Below are 21,612 nucleotides of genomic sequence, written 5' to 3'. Positions count from 1 at the left end.
GATGGGCGTCTGCACGGGGCTTGGAACACAAGATAGACTCTAGGCGAGGGGTTATGACGTCACCGGACATGCAACGCCTTTCCACGGCCGTACTGTCCCTCAAGGCTTAGCCAGCTCAGGAAACACATGGCATGTCCGGTGACGTCATCCCCCCTCGCCTGGAGTCTAGCTTGCATTCCAAGCCTTGTTCAGATGCCCATCCACCACTGCTGGCCGGAAAAACATGCAGTGCTGAGATAAGCAGAAGACCAGCTTACCATCCCAGGGATGGGTCCCCCTCCTTTGTATGGGACTTTATCTGCCTGCTTTTAACTACTATAATGTGAGTGTTACTATTACTACTTTTTAATCAAATAAACTGTTATACAGTCTGCACCCAGAGGCACCTCTATCTCTTGTTGTTTTGTTTCTAGTATGTCATAGGCAGGATCCCTGATTCCTGCAAATGGGATCTGAAATAAAGCTGGCCTTGACTTCTATCAAGGGTCCGATCCCGGCCTTGTCAGTGTTTTTTTTCAATTGTCTCTTCCCAATCTTGGTGCATAGATTATTCCCCCTATCAAGGCACCTCTAAATCCTTGGGATTTAAATTTGGTCTTATTCGCTTTGCTGAATCAGCCGTTTGAGCACTTACGAGAAATTCCCTTGGTTCTTTTGACAAGAAAGATAATCTTTCTGGTTGCCATTTCTTCTGCTTTGAGTATCAGAACTAGCGGCTCTGTCTTTTTAAAGAGCCATATTTGATCATGCATAAGCATGAGGTGGTTTTATGTCCTCATCCTGAATTCCTACCAAAGGTTGTAACAAGTTTTTTAATTTAAACCAAGATAATATTCTTGCTTCTTTCTCCCCAGAGCCTCAATCTAGGGAAGAGAAGGCACTACATTCCCTTGATGTAGTAAGAGCGCTAAGAGTCTATTTAAAGGCGACCGCTCAGGTTAGCAAAACAAGTTTTGTTTGTACTGCCAGAGGGTCAAAAATGTGGACAGACTGTGTCAAGATTTACTATTTTCCAAATGGATTCAAGTGATTGTTCAAGTTTCAGCTTAAAGAAGAAAATTCTTCCTTATGTTAGAGCACACTCATCCAGGGCATTTAGTGCCTCTTGGGTGGAGCATCATCAGGCCTCTATGGCTTAGATCTGTAAGGCCCCGACTTGGTCTTGGGTTCATATGTTTATCAGATTTTATCAAATACGTATTAAAGATCATGAGGATATTGCCTTTGGGATCAGTATACTGCAGACTGCAGTATAAGTCCTCTGGCCTCCTTTTTGTTGTGTCCCTCCCTTCAGTTGCCATTGCTATGGGACATGCCACATAATAAATCCTATGGCTCTGTGTCACCTGATGTAAGAAAAGAAATCAGGATCTTTAAAATGGCTTACCTGTAATATCCTTTTCTTTGTAGATCAGGGGACACATAGGTCCCGTCCTTCTTGGTATACACTTGTATTGCTTGGCTACAAAACTGAGGACTCCCAGTAGTGGGAGGGGTTATATAGGGAGTGCACTTCTTGCCTTAGGGCATGCCAGTGTCCATCACCTATCAGTGGCCCTATAACCCACATAGTAAGTACTATGGCTCTGTGTCCCCTGATGTACATGAAAGAAAAGGATTTTACAGGTAAGATGTTATAAACAATGTGTTTTTTCGCCAGTGTCTAAGGTGTTGGTCAGGAGTCAAGATGTGCTGTGCTCCACTGGAGCAATCCTTGCTGGGGCTGGCTGTGCAGACTGATCCATTCAGAGTTTCTTTTCTTGGCCGTATTAAATGTTACCCGGGCCTTATATTAGAAGAAACAAGGTTTTTGCCTGTGAATGCTCTGCTTTGGGAAGCTGGATCCTGGGATGCAGTACTTTTTGGTATTAAGGCCATAAAGTTTTTACTGCCAGGGTCCTATTGCAGGTCCAAGATTGTGGGTTTTCCTTTTAGGATTCCCAGCTCCTGAAGGTTTAACGGAACCCACCGTAAAGGGTGAAGATTGAGTCTGTTGGTTTACCACAGAAAACCCTGCGGTGGGAAAGTTAAGGAGTTTTCTAAGACATTTTTAAAAATGTTCTTATGAAATGTGTCCTTTAAATTTAGTAAATGCTGTCATGCCTATGTGTCACCACTAGGGGGCTGTATTGAGTACTCATGCTTCCCAGAGCCATGCTGTGTCTTGAAGCAGATGCTGCTTCGGCTGAACGGCAGACCTCCGGTAAGTCTGGGAGGGGTTCTCTCTCCATCAGACACCTCCCTGTGCCAAAATTTCTTCCCCTCTTCTTTGTTGAAGGAATCGCTCCAATTTTCTCTTTCGTTAATTGATGGACACTGCACCTTTAATTTTGACCTTAGGGTAATATTGCCACTTTCAGGAGAGGACTAGGCAGAACATGTAAAAACAGTATAACTGCACAGTACCCCCCCAGGGGGTAGTCCTATGGCTATAATCCCTCACTCTGCTTCCAGCAGCTCAATTTTTTTTTCTGCTTAGTATAGAAGGACCTGTCTCCCTGTGGGGACCATTGGTCCTTGGATTTTTCTTTTCTGCTTTTTGATTCCTGTGATTACAATCAACAGCCGGACTGGGAGACAGGCTGGATAATATAGATCCCGGTAGTCTCCTCAGCCTGGTCAATCAAGCGCGTGCAGACTTTAGCTACGTGCTAGGTCACTCACGGCATGTCTCATCTGGTTCAGGGGCAGCCGGCGAGCTATATGCTCCGGGGCACACATGACCGGGATACTGCTGTCCATGTCAGTGTGCCGTGGCCGACAGGCACCCCTTACTGCTCGGGTGATGGGTCTGTCTGTGGAATGGTCCAGCAGTCCCTGCACGAGGGGTAAGCGTGGTTCCACCTGTCTCAGTAGGATGGAGCAGCTGGGCATTCCCGGGGAGGTCTATTAGGGGGTCTCTCCCTCTCCCTTTCTCCTCTCCCTGTCCCTTTCCCTCCTCCCCATGCTAAGAGGCCGCTGTGTGACTGGGGATAGGGGGTGCGGTGCACGTACACCAGACTCGAAAGATTCAATTTTGACACCAATTGGATTACCATGTCAATTCAGTCGTATTTATAAGCTAAGAGACCAGGAGGCCTAACGGGCCTCAATGAACATTTACCAGATTATACCAGACAATACATACACATCGTTAAGGTGGCTGAGTCACATGCAATCCTCTTGCCTACAGATTGATTTTTAAGTTACTTCTGGTCATATTTAATTGTATCATAGCTGTGGCCACGGCTGCAAGCTAAGACATACGATGTAAGAAGAGAAAGGAGGAGGGGATAGAGGGGGAAAAAGGGGGGGGGGAGAGACGAAGGTATGAAAATCTCCCACCCCCACCTGGTTGACAGATGGCACAGCATGGTGCCCCATGTGCTGAAACTGTGAATTCCATGAGGATGTGGAGTGAGCCACCTCCTGCACGTATGCGTTAGTACCCATAAAATGTCTCCAGGGCCACTTGTTTTGGAATTGTTCTTCCTTGTTATGTAGAGTGGCTGTCAGTTCCTCCATATGGAGGATACAATTAACCACAGGACCCTGGTTGGTTGAAATTGCTTCCACAGAGCAGTTATACACGCCCTAGCCACCTTGAGGAGTTGCATCGTCTGTGCCTTTTTGTATTTCTGGATGGGTATCTCAGTCAGGTGTAGAATGCATGCAGCAGGGTTACCATTCAATTCCACGGATGTCAAGCTTTTGATGGTGGTTGTTACCCCCTCTCAGAAGGAACTTGTGGAATATTGTGCCAACCTCCGCATTACACCGCCAGCACTTGTCAGATGAAGCTCTATCCATTTTGTGAAGTATATAAGGGACTCTGTACCAGCGCAAAACAATTTTGTACCCAATCTCCTGGTATTTGCAATGGAGGACTTATGTACCAGGGTTAGAATCTTTTCCACCTGCTGCAGTGCAAACTGAGTCCCTTTTCCCCATTGGCAAATAAATGTCAAGGTAGGCTCATGGCTCTGTGTCATCAAGTAGCTATATAACAGTAAAAGCGTATGTCGAGAGGGTTCCCCTGCAATGCATAAAGATTCAAGAAGGGTAAGATCATATGTATATGATGCCCTGTGTAGGGACCGCAGTAAATGTCTGTTGTTTGGTACTTGAGTTGTCTAATGGTGGGACTTGTCTAATGGTGGGAGACGTCAACTAGTCGTTATTTCCCTGAGGAACTTCATTGTCTCATCTTTCTATTAGTGAGCCCTGGTATGAAGTCGGGGTTACCTATGTTGGGAGTCATGGGGGAAGGGAGTGGTTTAAGACCCATACTGTGGAAGGCTGACCTGGCTACCCTGAGAGTGTCTCCAATCGCGATGATTCCTCAGGTCTTCTGTGGGTGAAGAGTTGAGCCATGGTGATGTCAAGAGGGATAGAGGCATCCTCGATCTCCATTCCCACCTACCGTTTAGAGTTTCTATTACAATGCCAGTCTACTATCCTTGAAAGGTGTACTGCTCTGTAGTACTTAAAGAAATCCAGGACATAGGCCCCCCCTTCTTTCCTTTGGCCTAGATAGTACTTGCATTTTGATCCTGGGTGGCCTACGTGCCCAAATGAAGTCTCTTGTTATCGCTCAAAGCTGTTTAAAGACCTGAATCAGCATAGCCTGTAAAATGTACAGAATCCGCGGGAGGGCCATCATCTTCAGGGCATTACATCGCCCGAACCTGGTCAAAGTCAATGATTGCCTGTTTTGGAGTTCCGTTTTCAATCTGTGAAGAAGAGGTAGATAAGTGACTGGATACAGGTGTGCTTAGGTTCAATGTGTTTGGTTCCTAGGTGGTGTCAAAGCCTAGGTATCGTATTGATTTATCCGCCCAATGAAATGTAAAGGACATACGTAAGTTTTGAGCTAGAGAGTCGGGAACTGTTATATTCAGCACTGCGGACTTGGCACAATTGATTTTGAAATATGACAGCTCGCCGTATGCCTGGAGGGCCGATAAGATATTGGGAAGCAAAACCCGCCGATTGGAGATGGAGATCAAGTCATCGGCGTAGGCTGCAATTTTATGGTGTCCTGGGGGCTTTTGTATACCTGTAATATTTGGATTGCATCTTATGTAACACAGAAAAGGTTCCAGGGTCAGGATAAAAATGAAGGCCCACAGGGGGCAGCCTTGCCTCGTCCCGTTGGCGATAGTGAAAATCTGAGCGCCAGTCATTCACCCGTACTGCCACCGACTGGGTGGGGTAGAGAGACAATATCCAATTAAGCATATTAGGGCCCAAGCCAATGTGGCCCGCTTAAAGTGCCAGGCCACCCTGTCAAAGGCCTTTTCTTTATCTGTCGAAAGTAAGAGAAAGGGCTTTCCAGTAGAGCGTGCCACATGGATAAGGTTAACTACCCTAGCGGTATTATCCCTTGCTTCTCTCCTCTGTACGAAGCCCGCCTGATCTAAATGTGTTAATTTCGGGATATGTGCTAAAAGACAGTTTGACAGAATTTTTGAGAAAAGCTTTAAGTCTACATTGAGTAAGGCAATTGGCCGTTCATTTCCGCACTGAGGCAGGTCTTTCCCCTCTTTGGTTATAAGGGGTATTTCTACTCTCAGAGTCTATCGGTATGGAGTTTCCTCCTTTCAGGGTGTTGTAGGCCATCACAAAATGAGATTTCAGGGTGGATGCAAAAGTATGATAAGACAGAGTGAAGCCATCAGGTCCCGGTGCCTTACGCGGTTTGGTTTGGGCTAGGGCTGCATTGAACTCTTCAGCTGTGATTTCGGACTTCAAAGCATCACGTTTTTCGTTCGTTAAGGTAGGCAGACCAGAGGCACCGATGTATTTACTAGCTGACTCCGTCTTGGCTGCTGCGGACTCCCTGGGGTGTAGGTTATATAATTTCTGGTAGAAGTCGGCAAATTCCCCCGCTATCTGCTTAGATGTATTTACTTTGGTCCCCTGCCTAGTTGTAATGGGATAAAGGTGCACTTCCTCGGGCCACGCAAAGCTCTAGCAAGCATCGGACCTGGTTTGTTAGCAAATTCAAATGGGGAGCGTCTCCCCCAAGCCAGACTGAGTGTTTTTTTGCTAAAGCAGATCCCTTAGATCCCCTTCAGGCCTTCAATAAGGCCTTAAGGTGAGCCTATGTTTATGGAGTAGTTTGAGGGAACGCACCTGAGATATTAACAAGTCGATCTGTTTTTCTCTCTTCCTAAAGGCCCCTATCCTTATTAACTCCGCCCGTACCACACATTTGTGCGCTTTACAATACTTTCATCTGGCTCAGTGACGGGTTGCTATTTTAGAGAAGTAATTTGAGAGTTTTCTCTAAGTCACTATGCACTTAAGGGATTTGCAGTAGGGATTCATTGAGTTTCCATGGTGGGGGGGGCTTTAGAGGAGCTGCCTCCCAGCTCAAGGTCAGATGAGCTGGGGCATGATCTGAAAAACAAATGTAGTTAATCTGGGAGGAGGCAACAAGAGGTTGATCTTTGTGCTGAACCAGAATGAATTCAATCCTGGAATACGTATGGTGCACAGAGTAAAAGTACCTGTAATCTCTCTCCTCTGGGTGCACAAGTCTCCACGGATCGACTAAATTCAAGCCGTGCAATTCTGCCTTTATTTTTTTAAGAGAAGGAAAGGTGGTATGCTCCTCTCGAAACATCGAGTAGCGGCTCCTGCACGTAGTTAAAATCCCCGCCCATCAGGAAGATGCCCTCATGAAATTGCAAAATAGTGGAGGTTAGAGACCGCAAAAAAGTAAGGTGGTTTTAATTTGGAAAATAAACGTTTACCAGGGTCACTTTGGTATTCCTGATTTTTCCCTTTCAGTAGCAAGTATCAGCCCTGGGGGTCTGCACGCTCCTCCAAAAGGGTCCATGGGACCGACTTGGCAATCAAAATACTAACACCCTTTGATTTAGAGGCGAGGGTGCATGGTAAGAGCTGGGAAAGTCTCGGTTGTGGATTGTGGAGACCGCCTGTTGCTTAAAATGAATCTCCTGTAGGAACGGTACCTAAGTGTGAGATTTTTTGGAGATCGGAGAGGTCTAGAACGCTTCTCAGGCGTGGACAGGCCTTGGACATTGAGGGAGGTGAATTTAATCCCGCAGTCAAAGTGGTGTGAATCCCTGCCGGCGACACCATGCTGTGCAATCGCAACGTGGTGATAAAAAAAACACCCCAAGGGGGTTGAAATAGGTTAGGGCAAGAGGGCAAGCTGGAGAGAAAAGGGAAAATAAAAGGGATAGCAATAGAGAGAGCAAGAGACAAAGCACCAAAGAGAAATGAATAGGGTGCTCTAGTATTGGCTGTTCAGAGCCTAGCACACAAAAGTGCATCCTATGTGCAGGGAGTAGAAGGCTGACTGTATAGCACTGGGAGATGTGCCATCAGATGGGAAGCCTTAATGGGAAGAAGGTAAACTGGGACCTCAGCGCTGGGCACCAGTATGGGTGGACCTTACTCGAGCCGGGGCATCGACTACCATAGGGAGCCAAGTAGCAATTAGCGACTTCTGGAGTAAGTTCCATGCCACCACTATTGGCTTAACTGTGAGCTCTACAGAACGAAGCATGACGCAGCCTAAACCAAGCTACTCGGAACATAATACTCAGTGTTGCATTACCTTCTCGGAACGGCCCGCCACACGTCCCAATCACATGCCAGGAAAAAACAAAAAACCTGGGATACAGTGACGGGGGGGGGGGGGGGGCAGTGCAGCTGGCCAATCCACATCTGGCTCCGGAACCAAACACATTGAACCTTGGCTGCTCATGGTAACGGCTTAGCATAAACCATATTCAAGGTATACAGAATTATGCATGTTGTCCACTGGGCTAGCCAGTCCTTGACTCAAACTTTAGAGGTATATAATCACACCTATATCACGGCCAGTTCCATAGAAGTCAGTGCTCGTGAAAATCTTACTCTAGCGGCCACTTACGGCATTAGCTTAAATTATGTTTCAGATGCGGTTGGCGCACTCCTGGATTTGGCTCTTGTTCTGGAGGACTGTCGTCCTCTTCTGGATCTCTGGGGTCTCGGGGAAACAGGCTGAGTGTTTACGAACGTGATAGGGAAATCCAGCCAGTCAAGGGTGGGAACCTCCGGGATCTCCAAGAAAGCAAACAGATCTGAAAGATGGTCAGGCCAACATAGGTTAATGAACTGCAAGGTGGAAGGGGTGACCGCATCTGTATGTAGCCCCAGCGTTTCTAAGGACTTCCAGTAATGGGCATCATCTTTAGTGAGTTGTGAGAGATCTGGAAATAGGTGCTCAGCCGTGCCGTTGAAGTCCAATCGATTGAACATGGCTGTGACCGTAGCTCTAAGGTCATTCCAAGAGGTGGCCTCAGGGAGACCACGCAGCTCAATGTTATTTCTCCGGCTGCGATTTTCCCCATCTACAGACAGCTGCAACATAATTGAGCGGCGTTGATAATTAGCCTGTGATGCCTCAATTGCCACCATTCTGGATTCCAAGGCCACCAAGGGGGTCTCTACAGCGGTTACCCGTGAGTCCACAATGTCTATTTTTTGCTTAAGGTCGTCGATCTCTCTAGAGAGGGTGCTTACTATTGTTGCTGCTGATTCTGCAATGTCCTGCTTAGTAGGCAGGAGGGAGAGGATGTCCCTCCATGCGTCAGCTAGTGGCTGCCCCTGAGTGCTGGTGGTCTGCAGGGCAGGTGTACATTCCACCCCCGAGATGTCCGGCGATGGGATCGGCGAATCCGATCAATCGGGAGAGTGCTTCGTCTCCTGTCCTGTACTGTGGCTGCCTTTGCCCACCATCTTCTGTGACGTGCAGTGCCTACAGAGGTAGAGCAAGGCGGCGCAATCTTGGTAGAGGCCGTTGCTCAGATTGCCGATTTCTGTGCCTCTATGCGTGGCGGGTGTCCCTGGCTCCCTGTTGGCTGCAGACTTTTGAAAAACTGTACGGTCTGCACACTGGTGAAGGCTCACCACCCTGGCGCTGCACGGAGCTCCCAAATACACAGCTTCACAGCGCCATGATCAGGCCACACCCCCAAGTTTCTTAGATATACACTGGACTAAAAAAAATTCTCATGGACATATATATTTAAGTCTTGCGCTTATTTTTTATTTAGTTATTCACATGGCACTGTTCACATGTGAAATTTGGTGTTGTATATCATTTTTGTCATCATTTTGTCACTATTCACTAGTAACTACGGTTTACAGATTTTATGCATGTTAATTATGGTATTTACATTTAATGGCATTAGTTTGGCTATGCCAATAACACAAACACTTTGGCGCTACACTTATGCACAATCTGAACATGTGAAAGGGTCCAATCAAGGGAACCCTTTCTGTGGCCTATAGGAAAGGTCGGGTTAACAAAAACGGGGATCAGGGGACCCAGGTACAAGGACAAAATTATTTTTGGAGAATGCCACGATCAAAGAAGGGAGAGGCTGGCTGCAGTAGTGAAAAGTTTGATTTGTAACCCCACGCTAAGGATCTCAATCTTCTACCTTTAAAACCACTTTACTGGGATGAAACATGGGGGAAATTTGCGTGTATTACACGTGTTTAATTTTTTTCCCGTGGGATACTTTGCCAGCCAAGTCTACAATTTTAGTAAGTGCGATGTAATTGAATTTCAGAACATTTTCTCACTTTTTATTAGTTTTTTTGTTTTCATTACATTTGTTTAAATCCTGCAGGAGCGTCATATGATCATGCATAAACGAACCCACACTGGAGAGAAACCTTATGCTTGTAGTCATTGCGATAAAACATTCCGCCAGAAACAGCTCCTGGACATGCACTTCAAAAGATATCATGACCCCAGCTTTGTTCCTGCTGCATTTGTTTGTTCCAAGTGTGGTAAAACATTTACACGTCGGGTAAGTTTGGCAATTTTTGTTTTATCACCATCACAAATTTTAAACTTTTGAATCTTTCAGCTAACTGAAAACTATGCTGCTTTACTGAATAGTGCATCATTTTTCTATAAAAATAAAATTGTGAAAATTGCTCTTTACAGTAACAAACATATGCAAACTGGTAGAGAAATGGAAGCATTTGATATTTACCTGCTTCCCATCCGGCTTATAGTAAAATAATGGCTGGGCGGGAGCTCTCTTGTTTGCTGTGGATGTCATACGATGTCCTCCCAGGCTAATTGCTCGCATGTGTGCCATGGGATGATGGGTCAGTGTACAGACCAGGCCAACCACAGCCTATCTTTACCATGTGATTTAGCTGTGGCCAATCACAGCTAATCAAAACAGTACACAATGAATGGGTAATAATTACTGTTTTTAAGCTAGCATACTTTTCACCTCCTATCCTGATCACCTCCCCATGATAGTGTTGCTATGGTAATATGGTAACACTGTATTGTGATGGTCATAGTATGTAAAATAATATATATAAATATAATTATCTCTCAAAGGTAAAAAACAAAGTAAAAAAGAAAATACAAATAATTTTTTTTTTTTTTTACATGCTGTCACCAGTCAGTGTCCCTGGTCACTGGCACTTCAATTATATGATGACACTGTACTGCTCTTGCGATAGTATGTATTTAAAAAAAAGACAGCTTCCAAAAACTTGCCATGCCTCTTAATACCTTGGACTTTCCAAAAACGGGTCATTTGGGGCATATTTGCATTGTCCTGGCAATTTAGAGCCTCAATAAATGATAGACTTTCATCATTTCACGTCTGGATTGATGACTTTTCAGATATATATGCCGTAGTTCATGGACTCTGTAACTTCTATACAGACTAATATACACTTATTTGGGTTATTTTCACCAAAGAAATGTAGCAGCGTAAATGTTGGCCTAAATTTATGAAGGAAGACTATAGGTAAAATTTTTATTAAAAAAAAAAAAAAAAACAGTAGTGATATACAACCAAAAGGGAGCGCTATTAAAGTTATAAATTTCATATGGGTAGTGTTATCACACAATTGTCATTCAAAATGTGATGGTGTTGGAAGCTAAAAATTGGCCGGGGCAGGGAGGAGGCTAAGTACCTAGTATTGAAGTGGCAAAAACTACTGTATCTATTCTGTTTGACTACAGTTTGGGCACAAAATATTACCTCATGGGATGTCTGTGGTATGTGAGACATGTATATTCATTAGGAAATTCAGAAAAAAGAACCACTGATTTGTGGTCCTATATATATATATATATATATATATATATATATATATATATATATATATATATATATATATATATAATTTTTTTTCTATCATTTTTACATGCAGACTAAATCTGGCCATACATGGATCAGAATTTGGCTGGTTCAGCAGGAACTGGCTTAATTTCGATCCATGTATGGACAAGCAGATCCACTGGTATGGCCAGCCTTTGGATTTGCTTTAGATGCAATTACTGCTGGCGGCTATAGCCACTAGCTCTAATCGCTGTTTTTTCCCATCCCAGAAGGTTCCAGCGGCCCCTTCAAATTCAAAATTTAACATGAAATCTACACAATCATGCATGCACCCTCAATGATAACCCCAGCTTCACAATTCACACAATGTTATTAAAATAATAAGGTTGTCAAGAAACTCTGAAGTGCTCAAGTAAGCTCCACTAACCTTTGGAAGCATACTATGCGTAATCTAGTAAAATTAAAGTGCATATAGTTAAACCACGTGTCATGAAACCACCTAGATCAGGGATATGCAATTAGCGGACCTGCATACTACAAGTCCCGTCATGCTTGTTGCTGTTGGTCTTGCTATGTCTCATGGGAAGTTCTACAACAGCTGGAGGTCCACTAATTGCATGTCCCTGACCTAGATCTATAACCTCAAATCTTGTAAGCAATAAGGGGATTAAAGAAGTCCAGCAGAGAATTCAGCAGGTATATTGTTAGAACTCGGTGGATACAGTGTTGCGTGACTGAATCTAACACACTGCAACAATTGCAGATCATAGTATGCATAACACTCCTAAGATATTACTAGATGCATGCAAAAAACCTTCCAAATCGAATACAGTGCATCAGTTCCATGCTAAAAATGTTTCTGGAAAGAACTGCATTCTTGTACAGCGATGATTTAATCATGAATAAAACTTCTCAAATGCACATTTCATCAGATGTGAAAAGCAATATAGTACATCAACAGGTAGAGTAACAGCAATAGACTAAACTCCTGGTAATCTTGCTAATGTATCAGTGCCCTGATGCTTAAATTCATCAACACTATTACACATGGGAAATTGGTAATGTGTGTACCATTTATTAACCCCTTGGCGTCAACACACAATTACGCAGTGCCACTGGACTGGGCTTTTTTCCATTGGGGCTGTATATTTGCGTATCTCCCTCCGTACTGGGAGCGTGCCGCACGGAGGGACCGGTGTCTCACCGAGAACACGGGGCCCCTTCTAATGATTAGAACCCAGAACGTCTGATTCCAGATAATCAGAGGCCATCACAGTGATCAGGTTATCAATCGCAGTAATCGGTCACACTGAAGCCCGCCCCCTTGTTTTCTGTCTCTGTAAATGGACGAGATAGATACATTGCGTCTTTTTCTGTCCTTGCAGAGAGAGGAAAAAAGTGTGTGTGTAGGGGAAAAAAAGATCAAGGTTTAATCTAGGTTGGTGTCGAAGGTAAAGGTCAGTATGTAGTGCCTTGCGAAAGTATTCGGTCCCCTTGAACTTTTCAACCTTTTGATACATTTCAGGCTTCAAACATAAAGATATAACATTTTTATTTTTTGTGAAGAATCACCAACAAGTGGGACACAATTGTGAAGTGGAACGAAATCTATTGGATTTTTGAAACTTTAGCTAATAAAATGAAAAGTGGGGCGTGCAAAATTATTCGGCCCCCTTGTGTTAATACTTTGTAGAGCCACCTTTTGCTGCGATTACAGCTGCAAGTCGCTTGGGGTATGTCTCTATCAGTTTTGCACATCGAGAGACTGAAATTCTTGCCCATTCTTCCTTGCAAAACAGCTGGAGCTCAGTGAGGTTGGATGGAGAGCGTTTGTGAACAGCAGTTTTCAGCTCTTTCCACAGATTCTTGATTGGATTCAGGTCTGGACGTTGACTTGGCCATTCTAACACCTGGATACGTTTATTTGTGAACCATTCCTTTGTAGATTTTGCTGTATGTTTGGGATCATTGTCTTGTTGGAAGCTCTGTCCCAGTTTCAGGTCTTTTGCAGACTCCAACAGGTTTTCATCCAGAATGGTCCTGTATTTGGCTGCATCCATCTTCCCCTCAATTTTAACCATCTTCCCTGTCCCTGCTGAAGAAAAGCAGGCCCAAACCATGATGCTGCCACCGCCATGTTTGACAGTGGGGGTGGTGTGTTGAGGGTGATGAGCTGTGTTGCTTTTACGCCAAACATATCGTTTTGCATTGTGGGCAAAAAGTTCGATTTTGGTTTCATCTGACCAGAGCACCTTCTTCCACATGTTTGGTGTGGCTACCAGGTGGCTTGTGGCAAACTTTAGACGAGACTTTTTATGGATATCTTTGAGAAATGGCTTTCTTCTTGCCACTCTTCCATAAAGGCCAGATTTGTGCAGTGTACGACTGATTGTTGTCCTATGGACAGACTCTCCCACCTCAGCTGTAGTTCTCCGCAGTTCATCCAGAGTGATCATGGGCCTCTTGGCTGCATCTCTGATAAGTCTTCTCCTTGTCTGAGCTGAAAGTTTAGAGGGACGGCCAGGTCTTGGTAGATTTGCAGTGGTCTGATACTTGCACAGTGCTCCTTGGGATGTTTAAAGCTTGGGAAATCTTTTTGTATCCAAATCCGGCTTTAAACTTCTCCACAACAGTATTACGGACCTGCCTGGTGTGTTGCTTGGTCTTCATGATGCTCTCTGCGCTTTCAACAGAACCCTGAGACTATCACAGAGCAGGTGCATTTATACAGAGACTTGATTACACACAGGTGGATTCTATTTATCACCATCAGTCATTTAGGACAACATTGGATCATTCAGAGATCCTCGCTGAACTTCTGGAGTGATTTTGCACTGAAAGTAAAGGGGCCGAATAATTTTGCACGCACCACTTTTCAGTTTATTTGCTAAAAAAGTTTAAAATATCCAATAGATTTCGTTCCACTTCACAATTGTCCTACTTGTTGGTGATTCTTCACAAAAAATTAAAATTTTATATGTTTGTTTGAAGCCTGAAATGTGGCAAAAGGTTGAAAAGTTCAAGGGGGCCGAATACTTTCACAAGGCACTGTATTACTGTCGGCGCCAGTGTGTTTAAGGTAGGATAAAAAACGAACATGCGCACTATTGTTTCTGTGCTGTACTACGGGTACAAACAACTAACATACACACATGCGCTATGATTGTCAAAATCAGGAGAATTTTTGGGTTGTCCTTTGGTAGGTTATGGTATTAGCAAGAAATATACAGCTAAACTATTTTGTGCCAGGTTTCCTTTGATGATAAACCCATTACCATTTACCACCAAATGAAAGCCCAATTTGTCCCAATTAGTAGTTCTAATATGTCAAAGTTGCAAAATTATGCTTTGGCATTGAGTTGTTTTACCCTTAGGCACGAAGGGGTTAAAGAAAACATGAGTGAGCAGGCAAACGCATTATTTTATTCCTTATGGGATTCATTATCAACTGTAGGTCAGAACAGAATGCTTTCACGGTGGGGAATGGTATTCTTGTCACTGTAGCTCTTGTTAACCCTTCTCCAAACATAGTGCTTATAGTTGTGAACATAAGAGCCTGTTAACACAGGGGCAACGCGACTTCCATCGTGACTTTTGGAGGCAACTTGGACACAACTTGAGTATGAATAACAGCGCGACTTGGGGAGACATACAAAACAACTTGAAGTTGCCCCAGGCCAGGCGACTTTGGCCGTGGCCAATCAGGGAATAATGAGCTCTCAAAGGGGAATACCATGCCAAATTTTAAATAAAAACCCGGCATGGGTTCCCCCTCCGGGAGCATACCAGGTCCTTAGGTCTGGTATGGATTTTAAGGGGAAGCCCCCCCCCCCTTGCCGAAAAAGCCAAAATCCATACCACAACCTTATCCGAGCACGCAGCCTGGCCGGTCAAGAAAGAGGATGGGGACTAGCGAGCGCACCTCGGGGAAGGGGGGCGCCCTGGGGCCCGCCCACCCTAAAGCACCTGTCCCCATGTTGAGGACAGGGGCCTCTTGCTAAAAACCCTGGCCGTTGGTTGTCGGGATCTGCAGGCGGGGAGAATATCGGAATATGGGAGCCCCCTTTAAGGGGGCCCCCAGATCCCGGCCCCCCACCCTATGTTAATGAGTAAGGGATCCTTTCACTTGGGGGAAAAAGTGTCAAAAACACAACACAGGTTTTTAAAGTAATTTATCAGCTCCGGGGGTCTTCTTCCGACTTCTCCACTCTGTTCGGCCTCTTCTCCCGCTCTCTGGCGTCTTCTCCCGGGCTCCTCTGCTGTCTTCTTGCAGCTCTTTTACTAGCGGAGGAGCCCAGTCTCCTCCATCCTTCTTCTCTCTTCTTTCTTTCTTCCGCTGTAATGTCTTGTGCGACGTGCACGACGACTTATATAGGTATGGGGCATGGTCACCAGGTGATGTCACACTGTGACCTTGCCCATTTATGAAGTCAAGTCGCGGGGCATCATAAACGGGCGGGGTCACTTTGTGACATCACCTGGCGGCCACGCCCCATACCTATATAAGTAGTCGCACAAGCCATTACAGCGGAAGAGAGCTGCGTGTCAACGTCAGGACGGAGGAGACGGGCTCCTCCGCAAGTAAATGAGCTGCAAGAAGACAGCGGAGGAGCCCGGGAGACGACGCCGGAGAGTGGGAGAAGAGGCCGGACACCCGGGAGATGAGACCGAGCAGAGAAGTTGGAAAAAGACCCCCGGAGCTGATTAATAAATTACTTTAAAAACCTGTGTTGTTTTTATTGACACTTTTAGAAGGGGGCTCCCGGATTCCGATAAGCCCCCCGCCCGCAGACCCCGACAACCAACGGCCAGGGTTGTCGGGAAGAGGCCCTTGGCCTCAACATGGGGACAAGGTGCTTTGGGGTTGGGGGCCGCCAGGCGCCCCCCCTTCGCCAAAGCACAGACCCCCCCCCCCCCCAATGTTGAGGGCATGCAGCCTGGTACGGTTCGGGGGGGGGGGGCTCTCGCTCGTCCCCACCCCCTTTCCTGACCGACCAGGCTGCGTGCTCGGATAATGGTCTGGTATGGATTTTGGGGGGACTTCCCCTTTAAAATCCATACCAGACCTAAGGGCCTGGTATGCTCCCGGAGGGGGAACCCATGTCGTTTTTTTATTTAAAATTTGGCGTGTAGTTCCCTCTCGAGAGCTGATTATTCTGTGAGAGGTGACATTGTCACCTCAATATAGATGGAGATCCGACTTGGAGGCGACTTCCATTGAAATCATTGGCTACCAGTTGCCTAGAAGTCGGATAGAAGTAGTACAGGAACCTTTTCTGAAGTCGGAGCGACCTGAGTACTGTGCATTAAGACTGCTCTCATTCACTTACTTTGTTTTTTACATGTAACGCGACTAGGGGCGTTCTGAAGTCGGATCCTGAGTTGCCCCTGTGTGAACCGGCTCTAAAGCTCTATTTTGGTCTCCTCACTCCAGATTAGTGTGCCAGAAGACTTGAGGCATGTCATGGTGTTGTCGGGCATAATGTAACGTGTGGCATTGGCACAGTAAAGGTGTCTTTCTGGCAGCTCGACCATGCAGTTCATTTAAGATTAATCACTGTGCTAGTAACGGAAATAAAGCAGCTGCATTAATTGTATGGTGACAATAAGAAGCATGAAAAATGATATGCAGCGCTAAAAATGTAGTATTGCAAATAAGTCCTTAGTGTTTGAAATAAAGTGCTTGTTTGTGAGAAAACACTGGAATCACCCACAGTGTAGACAAATACAAATTGGACTTATCCTCCACCTAACATCAACACACCAGGCCTTTTACCAAAAAGAATAGACCAATTAATCACAGGTGATCAAACGGGCATGATAAATCCAGAGCCACAAAACCATTAATGGAGATAACAGATGGCTGGGTCTTGTAGTTCCACCAAATAATCAGAGTTGCATGCATAAAATATAAAAGGTACTCCTCATGGTGTAGCAGTATAAAACCAGGGTCATATTTATTCAAAGAAAAATGCAGGATACTCCTATCTCATCAGATAAAAACATGCATGCACCTCTGATTATTTGGTGGAACTACAACACCCAGCCATCTTTGATCTCCATTAATGGTTTTGTGGCTCTGTGGATTTATCATGCCTGTTTGACCACCTTAACCACTTAAGCCCCAGACCAATTTGCTGGCCCGAGACCAGAGCACATTTCGCGATTCGGCACTGCTTCGCTTTGACAATTGCGACGTGTCTCCCAGACAAAATTAACGTTTTGCCAGTTTTTTTGTCTTTCAGCCACTTTCTGGAAGTTTGCCCATTTTCTCAGTGCCCTCAGATGTTTTTACTGAGGTGGCCATTTTCTAGTAGCCTCAGGTAGTTTTGCCTCTAGCGCTGGGTGCTCTCTTAACGTCTAGAACAGCATTCTTTTCACACAGACACCTTGTGGATGACACAGGGGAGAGCAGACAGCAGCACGGCACAGTACCTGGGTCAGGGTGGTCAGTCCTGCGGGGTGGCCCCTCAGTCTGTGGCAGCTAGGAGGGTAGACTTTGTGTGACTTGCCTTAGGTCCCTAAGTGGTGACAGGCATGGCGCTGGAAGCTGGCACTTCTAACCCAGAAATCCCTCTTGCTGCAACTGGTTTCCCTGCACCTGCAGTGCCTATGGGCGCTCTGTTGCCGGTCCTGGAATTGTTGCCAGGGTGGAAGTGGTGTGCGGGCACAAGGGGGTAGAAAATGCACCACTGTCTTCTGGGGCAATCTCTGGTTCAGACTCCGGCCCCGCTGTGACGGGCGGACCCTGTTCTGACATATTGGAGGATGTGGACCAGGACCGTTCCGACAGGATGACCCAGTGTCCGGATCAGTGCAGGAAAAGGCGCTGGTAGGAGCACTTATTACATCGGTGTGGGATACCCTAAAGATGGATAATACGGCAGGGGCATCTGCAGAGGTGTCGGCCCCCTTCAGGTCCCACAAGCCGGCCCGCATAGCTAAGGTGTTAGGTTGAATAAAGACAACAGTCCATCCAGTTCAACCTGAGTGAGTGTCTACAATTGTCCCTATCCCTGTACATTTCACACTCACATTGGTCCCTACCCTCAAGGAGCCCACTAAATTATTTTGATAAGTTTATTTACAAGGAGTGGGGAAAACCGCAGCTGGCCTTTTCAGTCCCGAAACGCATGGAGGTGCATTACCCCTTTGAGGAGATTATACTGAAGAAATGGACCCATATCCAGGTTAAATAAGGTGGAAGGGACTCCTGCTTTCAAGGACCCTGCCGACAGAAGGACTAAGGTGGTTGCCCAGTCCATGTTTACGGTGGTGGGGTCAGCATTGCTGCCAGTGTTAGCCATGGCCCTGGTGTCGCACCGTGAGTTGGAAAAGCAACAGGCTTCCCCCGGTCTGCGTGGAGCTGGCGGACCAGTTGGTGCAGGGCCTTAAGTATGTCTGTGATTCGGCCTTTGATATGGCCCCCTTGCTCTCTAAAGCCTCTGTCTCAGCAGTAGTGCTAAGTTGCCTGATTTGGCTGAAATGCTGGTCTGCGGACCAGGCATCTAAGAAAGCACTGGCGGACTTCTCCTTCCAGGGAGAGAGGCTATTTAGAGCTTCGCTGGATGACATTATTAAGAATGTTACTGAGGGTAAGAGTACGTTGCTCCCACAGTCCAGAAAAGGTAAGGAGCCACGCCGTAGGCGAGGGCTCTACTTTTTCTGCTCAGAAGTGGGTTTTCATCTGCCCACGTTGCCAGGTAAGCATTCCCAGTCCAACAAGGTGCCTGCTGAGGGACGAAAGCGTCCCTGGTTTCACAATCCTGCGAGCAAATCTGTTATCAAATGAAGGTTTCCCCCGCCCGACTCTTGGTTTGGGGGGGGGGGGGGTCACCTTTGGGAGTTTGCAACCCGGTTGACCTCCCTACTTTCCAACCAGTGGGTCTGCTAACTGGTTTCCTCAAGATACTAGATAGTTTCCCTCCGACCTTGACCTTCTGGCTCCTCGGGAAGCCCTGTTGGGGGCAGTACAGGACCTGCTGTTGCACGGGGTGATAGTACCTGTACCAACACCGGAAAGGTTTCAGGGATTCTACTCCAATCTGTTTCTAGCCCCAAAGAAAGACATCAAGGTCCTCAAGAGCTTTGTGATGGTACAAAGGTTCAGGATAGAATCAATTCGCTCAGTGGTCGCTGCACTCCATCAGGGGGATTTTCTTGCATCCCTGGACATTTAGGATGCATACTTGCATGTCCCCATATACATCAAGCATCAGAGGTTTCTGCAATTTTGCGGTCGGGGACGAGCACTACCAGTTTGTAGCTCTCCCTTTTGGCCTGGTGTCGGCACAGAGGGTCCTCACCAAGGTGCTAGCCCCAATTTTGGCTTTGCTAAGCCACTGAGGGATCACAATCGTTGGTTACATGGACGGCCTCCTTCTGAGAGCAGCTTCCACTTCAGAATTAAGGGAGGATGTGGCAATCACTATGCAAACTCTTCGGGAGTTTGGTTGGGTTCTGACCCTACAGGAGTCGGTTTTGTTGCCGACTTAACACCTGGGGTACCTGGGCCTGCTTCTGGACTCCTCAGAGGCGAGAGTCTTTCTCCCTTCGGACACGCTGCAGACTCATCGAGCTGCGGTGATGTTATTGGTGTCCCGGAGGTGCTGTCGCTGCGTTTTTTGCATGCGAGTCCTGGTGTCGTAGCCACTTTTGAGGCGGTACTGTATGCTCAATTCCACACTTGAGTATTGCAAAAGGAGATCCTGTCCAAATGGGACAAATCTCCATTGTCCCTGGATTGTCAAGTTCAGGTGAGCTAGCTAGTCAGGGATTCCCTGCTCCGGTGGCCGAGGTCTTCATTGGACTGCAGCCTGACCGGTTGGGGTGGATTTTGGGGCGTACAGTCGGCCCATGGTCACTAAACCCAGGAAGAATCCCGCCCGCCAATCATTGTGCTGGAACTTAGGGCGATCAGGTGGTGCCTCTCCACATGATCACAAAGGCTGCAGGGGTGTCCGGTCAGGATCCCGTCGGACAATGCCATGGCAGTGGCGTATGTCAACCGTCAAGGAGGAACAAAGAGCTCAGCTGCAGCACTGGAGGTCGCTCACATCCTGCGGTATGCAGAGCAGCACGTGTCGCCTCTGTCGGCCGTGTACATTCCGGGCGTAGAAAACTGCCAAGCAGAGTAGCTATGTCATCAGATGCTGGAACAAGGGAATGGTCGCTTCATCCGTATTATTTTGGCTTCTTTGCCTAAGGTGGGTCATGCCAGATGGTGATCTCCTGGCTTCTCAACTCAATCGGAAGGTACAGAGGTTTGTGGCCAGGTCAAAGGATCCCTGGGCGGAAGTGGCAGACGCGTTGGTGGCTCCATGGGGGCATTATCAGCTGATTTATGCCTCCCCCCCCCCCCCCACTAAAACTACCACACGTGCTTCGCAGAATCGAGACCGAGGGGATTCTGGGGATTCTGATCCAGATTGGCCTTGGTGTCCATGGTACACCGACATAGTACGAATGGTGGTGTATGTTCCTTGGCAGCTGTCAATGCGAGAAGACCTTCTGTCGCAAGGTCCTATAGGTCATCCTGCTTTACCGTCGCTGGCTTTAAGGGACCGAGGTCTGTTGGATTCGGTAATCTTCACTATGCTGAGGGCACGGAAGTCTGAAGTCCTCGGTCTAGAGCTCCATGCAAGATTTCACCTCATGGCGTTTCAATGATCATGAGCACGGTGAGCAATCAACCCAGAACTACACGGGAAAATCTTACCAATGATCTCAAGGCATCTGGGACCATCGTCTCCAAGAAAGCAATTGCTGTGAAGGACTGAAATCCTTCAGCGCCCACAAGGTCTCCCTACTCAAAGCACATGTAACGGCCGGTCTGAAGTTTGCTAATTAACATCTGAATGATTCAGAGGAGAACTGGGTGAACGTGTATAGCAGTGATTGCTGTATAAATGACAATGGTCCCAAAAATGTTTCAGAAATGTCCGATGTGTCCGCCATAATGTTGCAGTCACAATAAAAATCGCCGATCGCCGCCATTACTAGTAAAAAAAATAATAAATGTCATGCTATCCCCTATTCTGTAAACGCTATAACTTTTGCGCAAACCAATCAATTGCTTATTGCAATATTTTTTTTACCAAAAATATGTACAATACGTATCGGCCAAACTGAGGGGAAAACATTGTTTTTTTATATAAATATATTTTTGAGGGACATTTATTATAACAAAAAGTAAAAAAAAGTTTTTTTTTTTTTTCAAAATTGTCACTCTATTTTTGTTTATAGCGCAAAAAAATAAAAAACGCAGGGGTGATCAAATACCACCAAAAGAAAGCTCTATTTGTGAGAAAAAAGGGACGTCAATTTTGTTTGAGAGCCACGTCGCATGACCGCGTAATTGTCAGTTAAAGCGACACAGTACCGGATCGCAAAAAGTGGTCTGGTCTTTGGCCAGCAAACTGGTCCGGGGCTGAAGTGTTTAACCACTTGCAGACCGGACCATTTTGCTGGTCAAAGACCAGACCACTTTTTGCGATTCGGCACT

General features: G+C 46.2%; 1 protein-coding gene across 7 annotated transcripts in view; it reads left to right on the top strand.

The window, feature by feature from the left end:
* CTCF (CCCTC-binding factor) overlaps window positions 1-21,612 on the top strand; it is a 364,630-nt gene that overhangs the window by 274,876 nt on the left and 68,142 nt on the right. For all 7 annotated transcript variants that reach the window (XM_077457321.1, XM_077457303.1, XM_077457314.1 and 4 more), the window contains one exon: window positions 9,639-9,821. In XM_077457321.1, the coding sequence (XP_077313447.1) occupies window positions 9,639-9,821 (183 nt within the window). The remainder of the gene's footprint in view (window positions 1-9,638; window positions 9,822-21,612) is intronic.

The sequence above is a fragment of the Lithobates pipiens genome, unplaced genomic scaffold (genome assembly GCF_037356315.1).
Source record: "Lithobates pipiens isolate NorthernLeopardFrog02 unplaced genomic scaffold, aLitPip1_a1.2 Scaffold_10, whole genome shotgun sequence".
NCBI lineage: Eukaryota > Metazoa > Chordata > Amphibia > Anura > Ranidae > Lithobates > Lithobates pipiens.
This window is presented reverse-complemented; position numbering and strand designations above follow the sequence as displayed.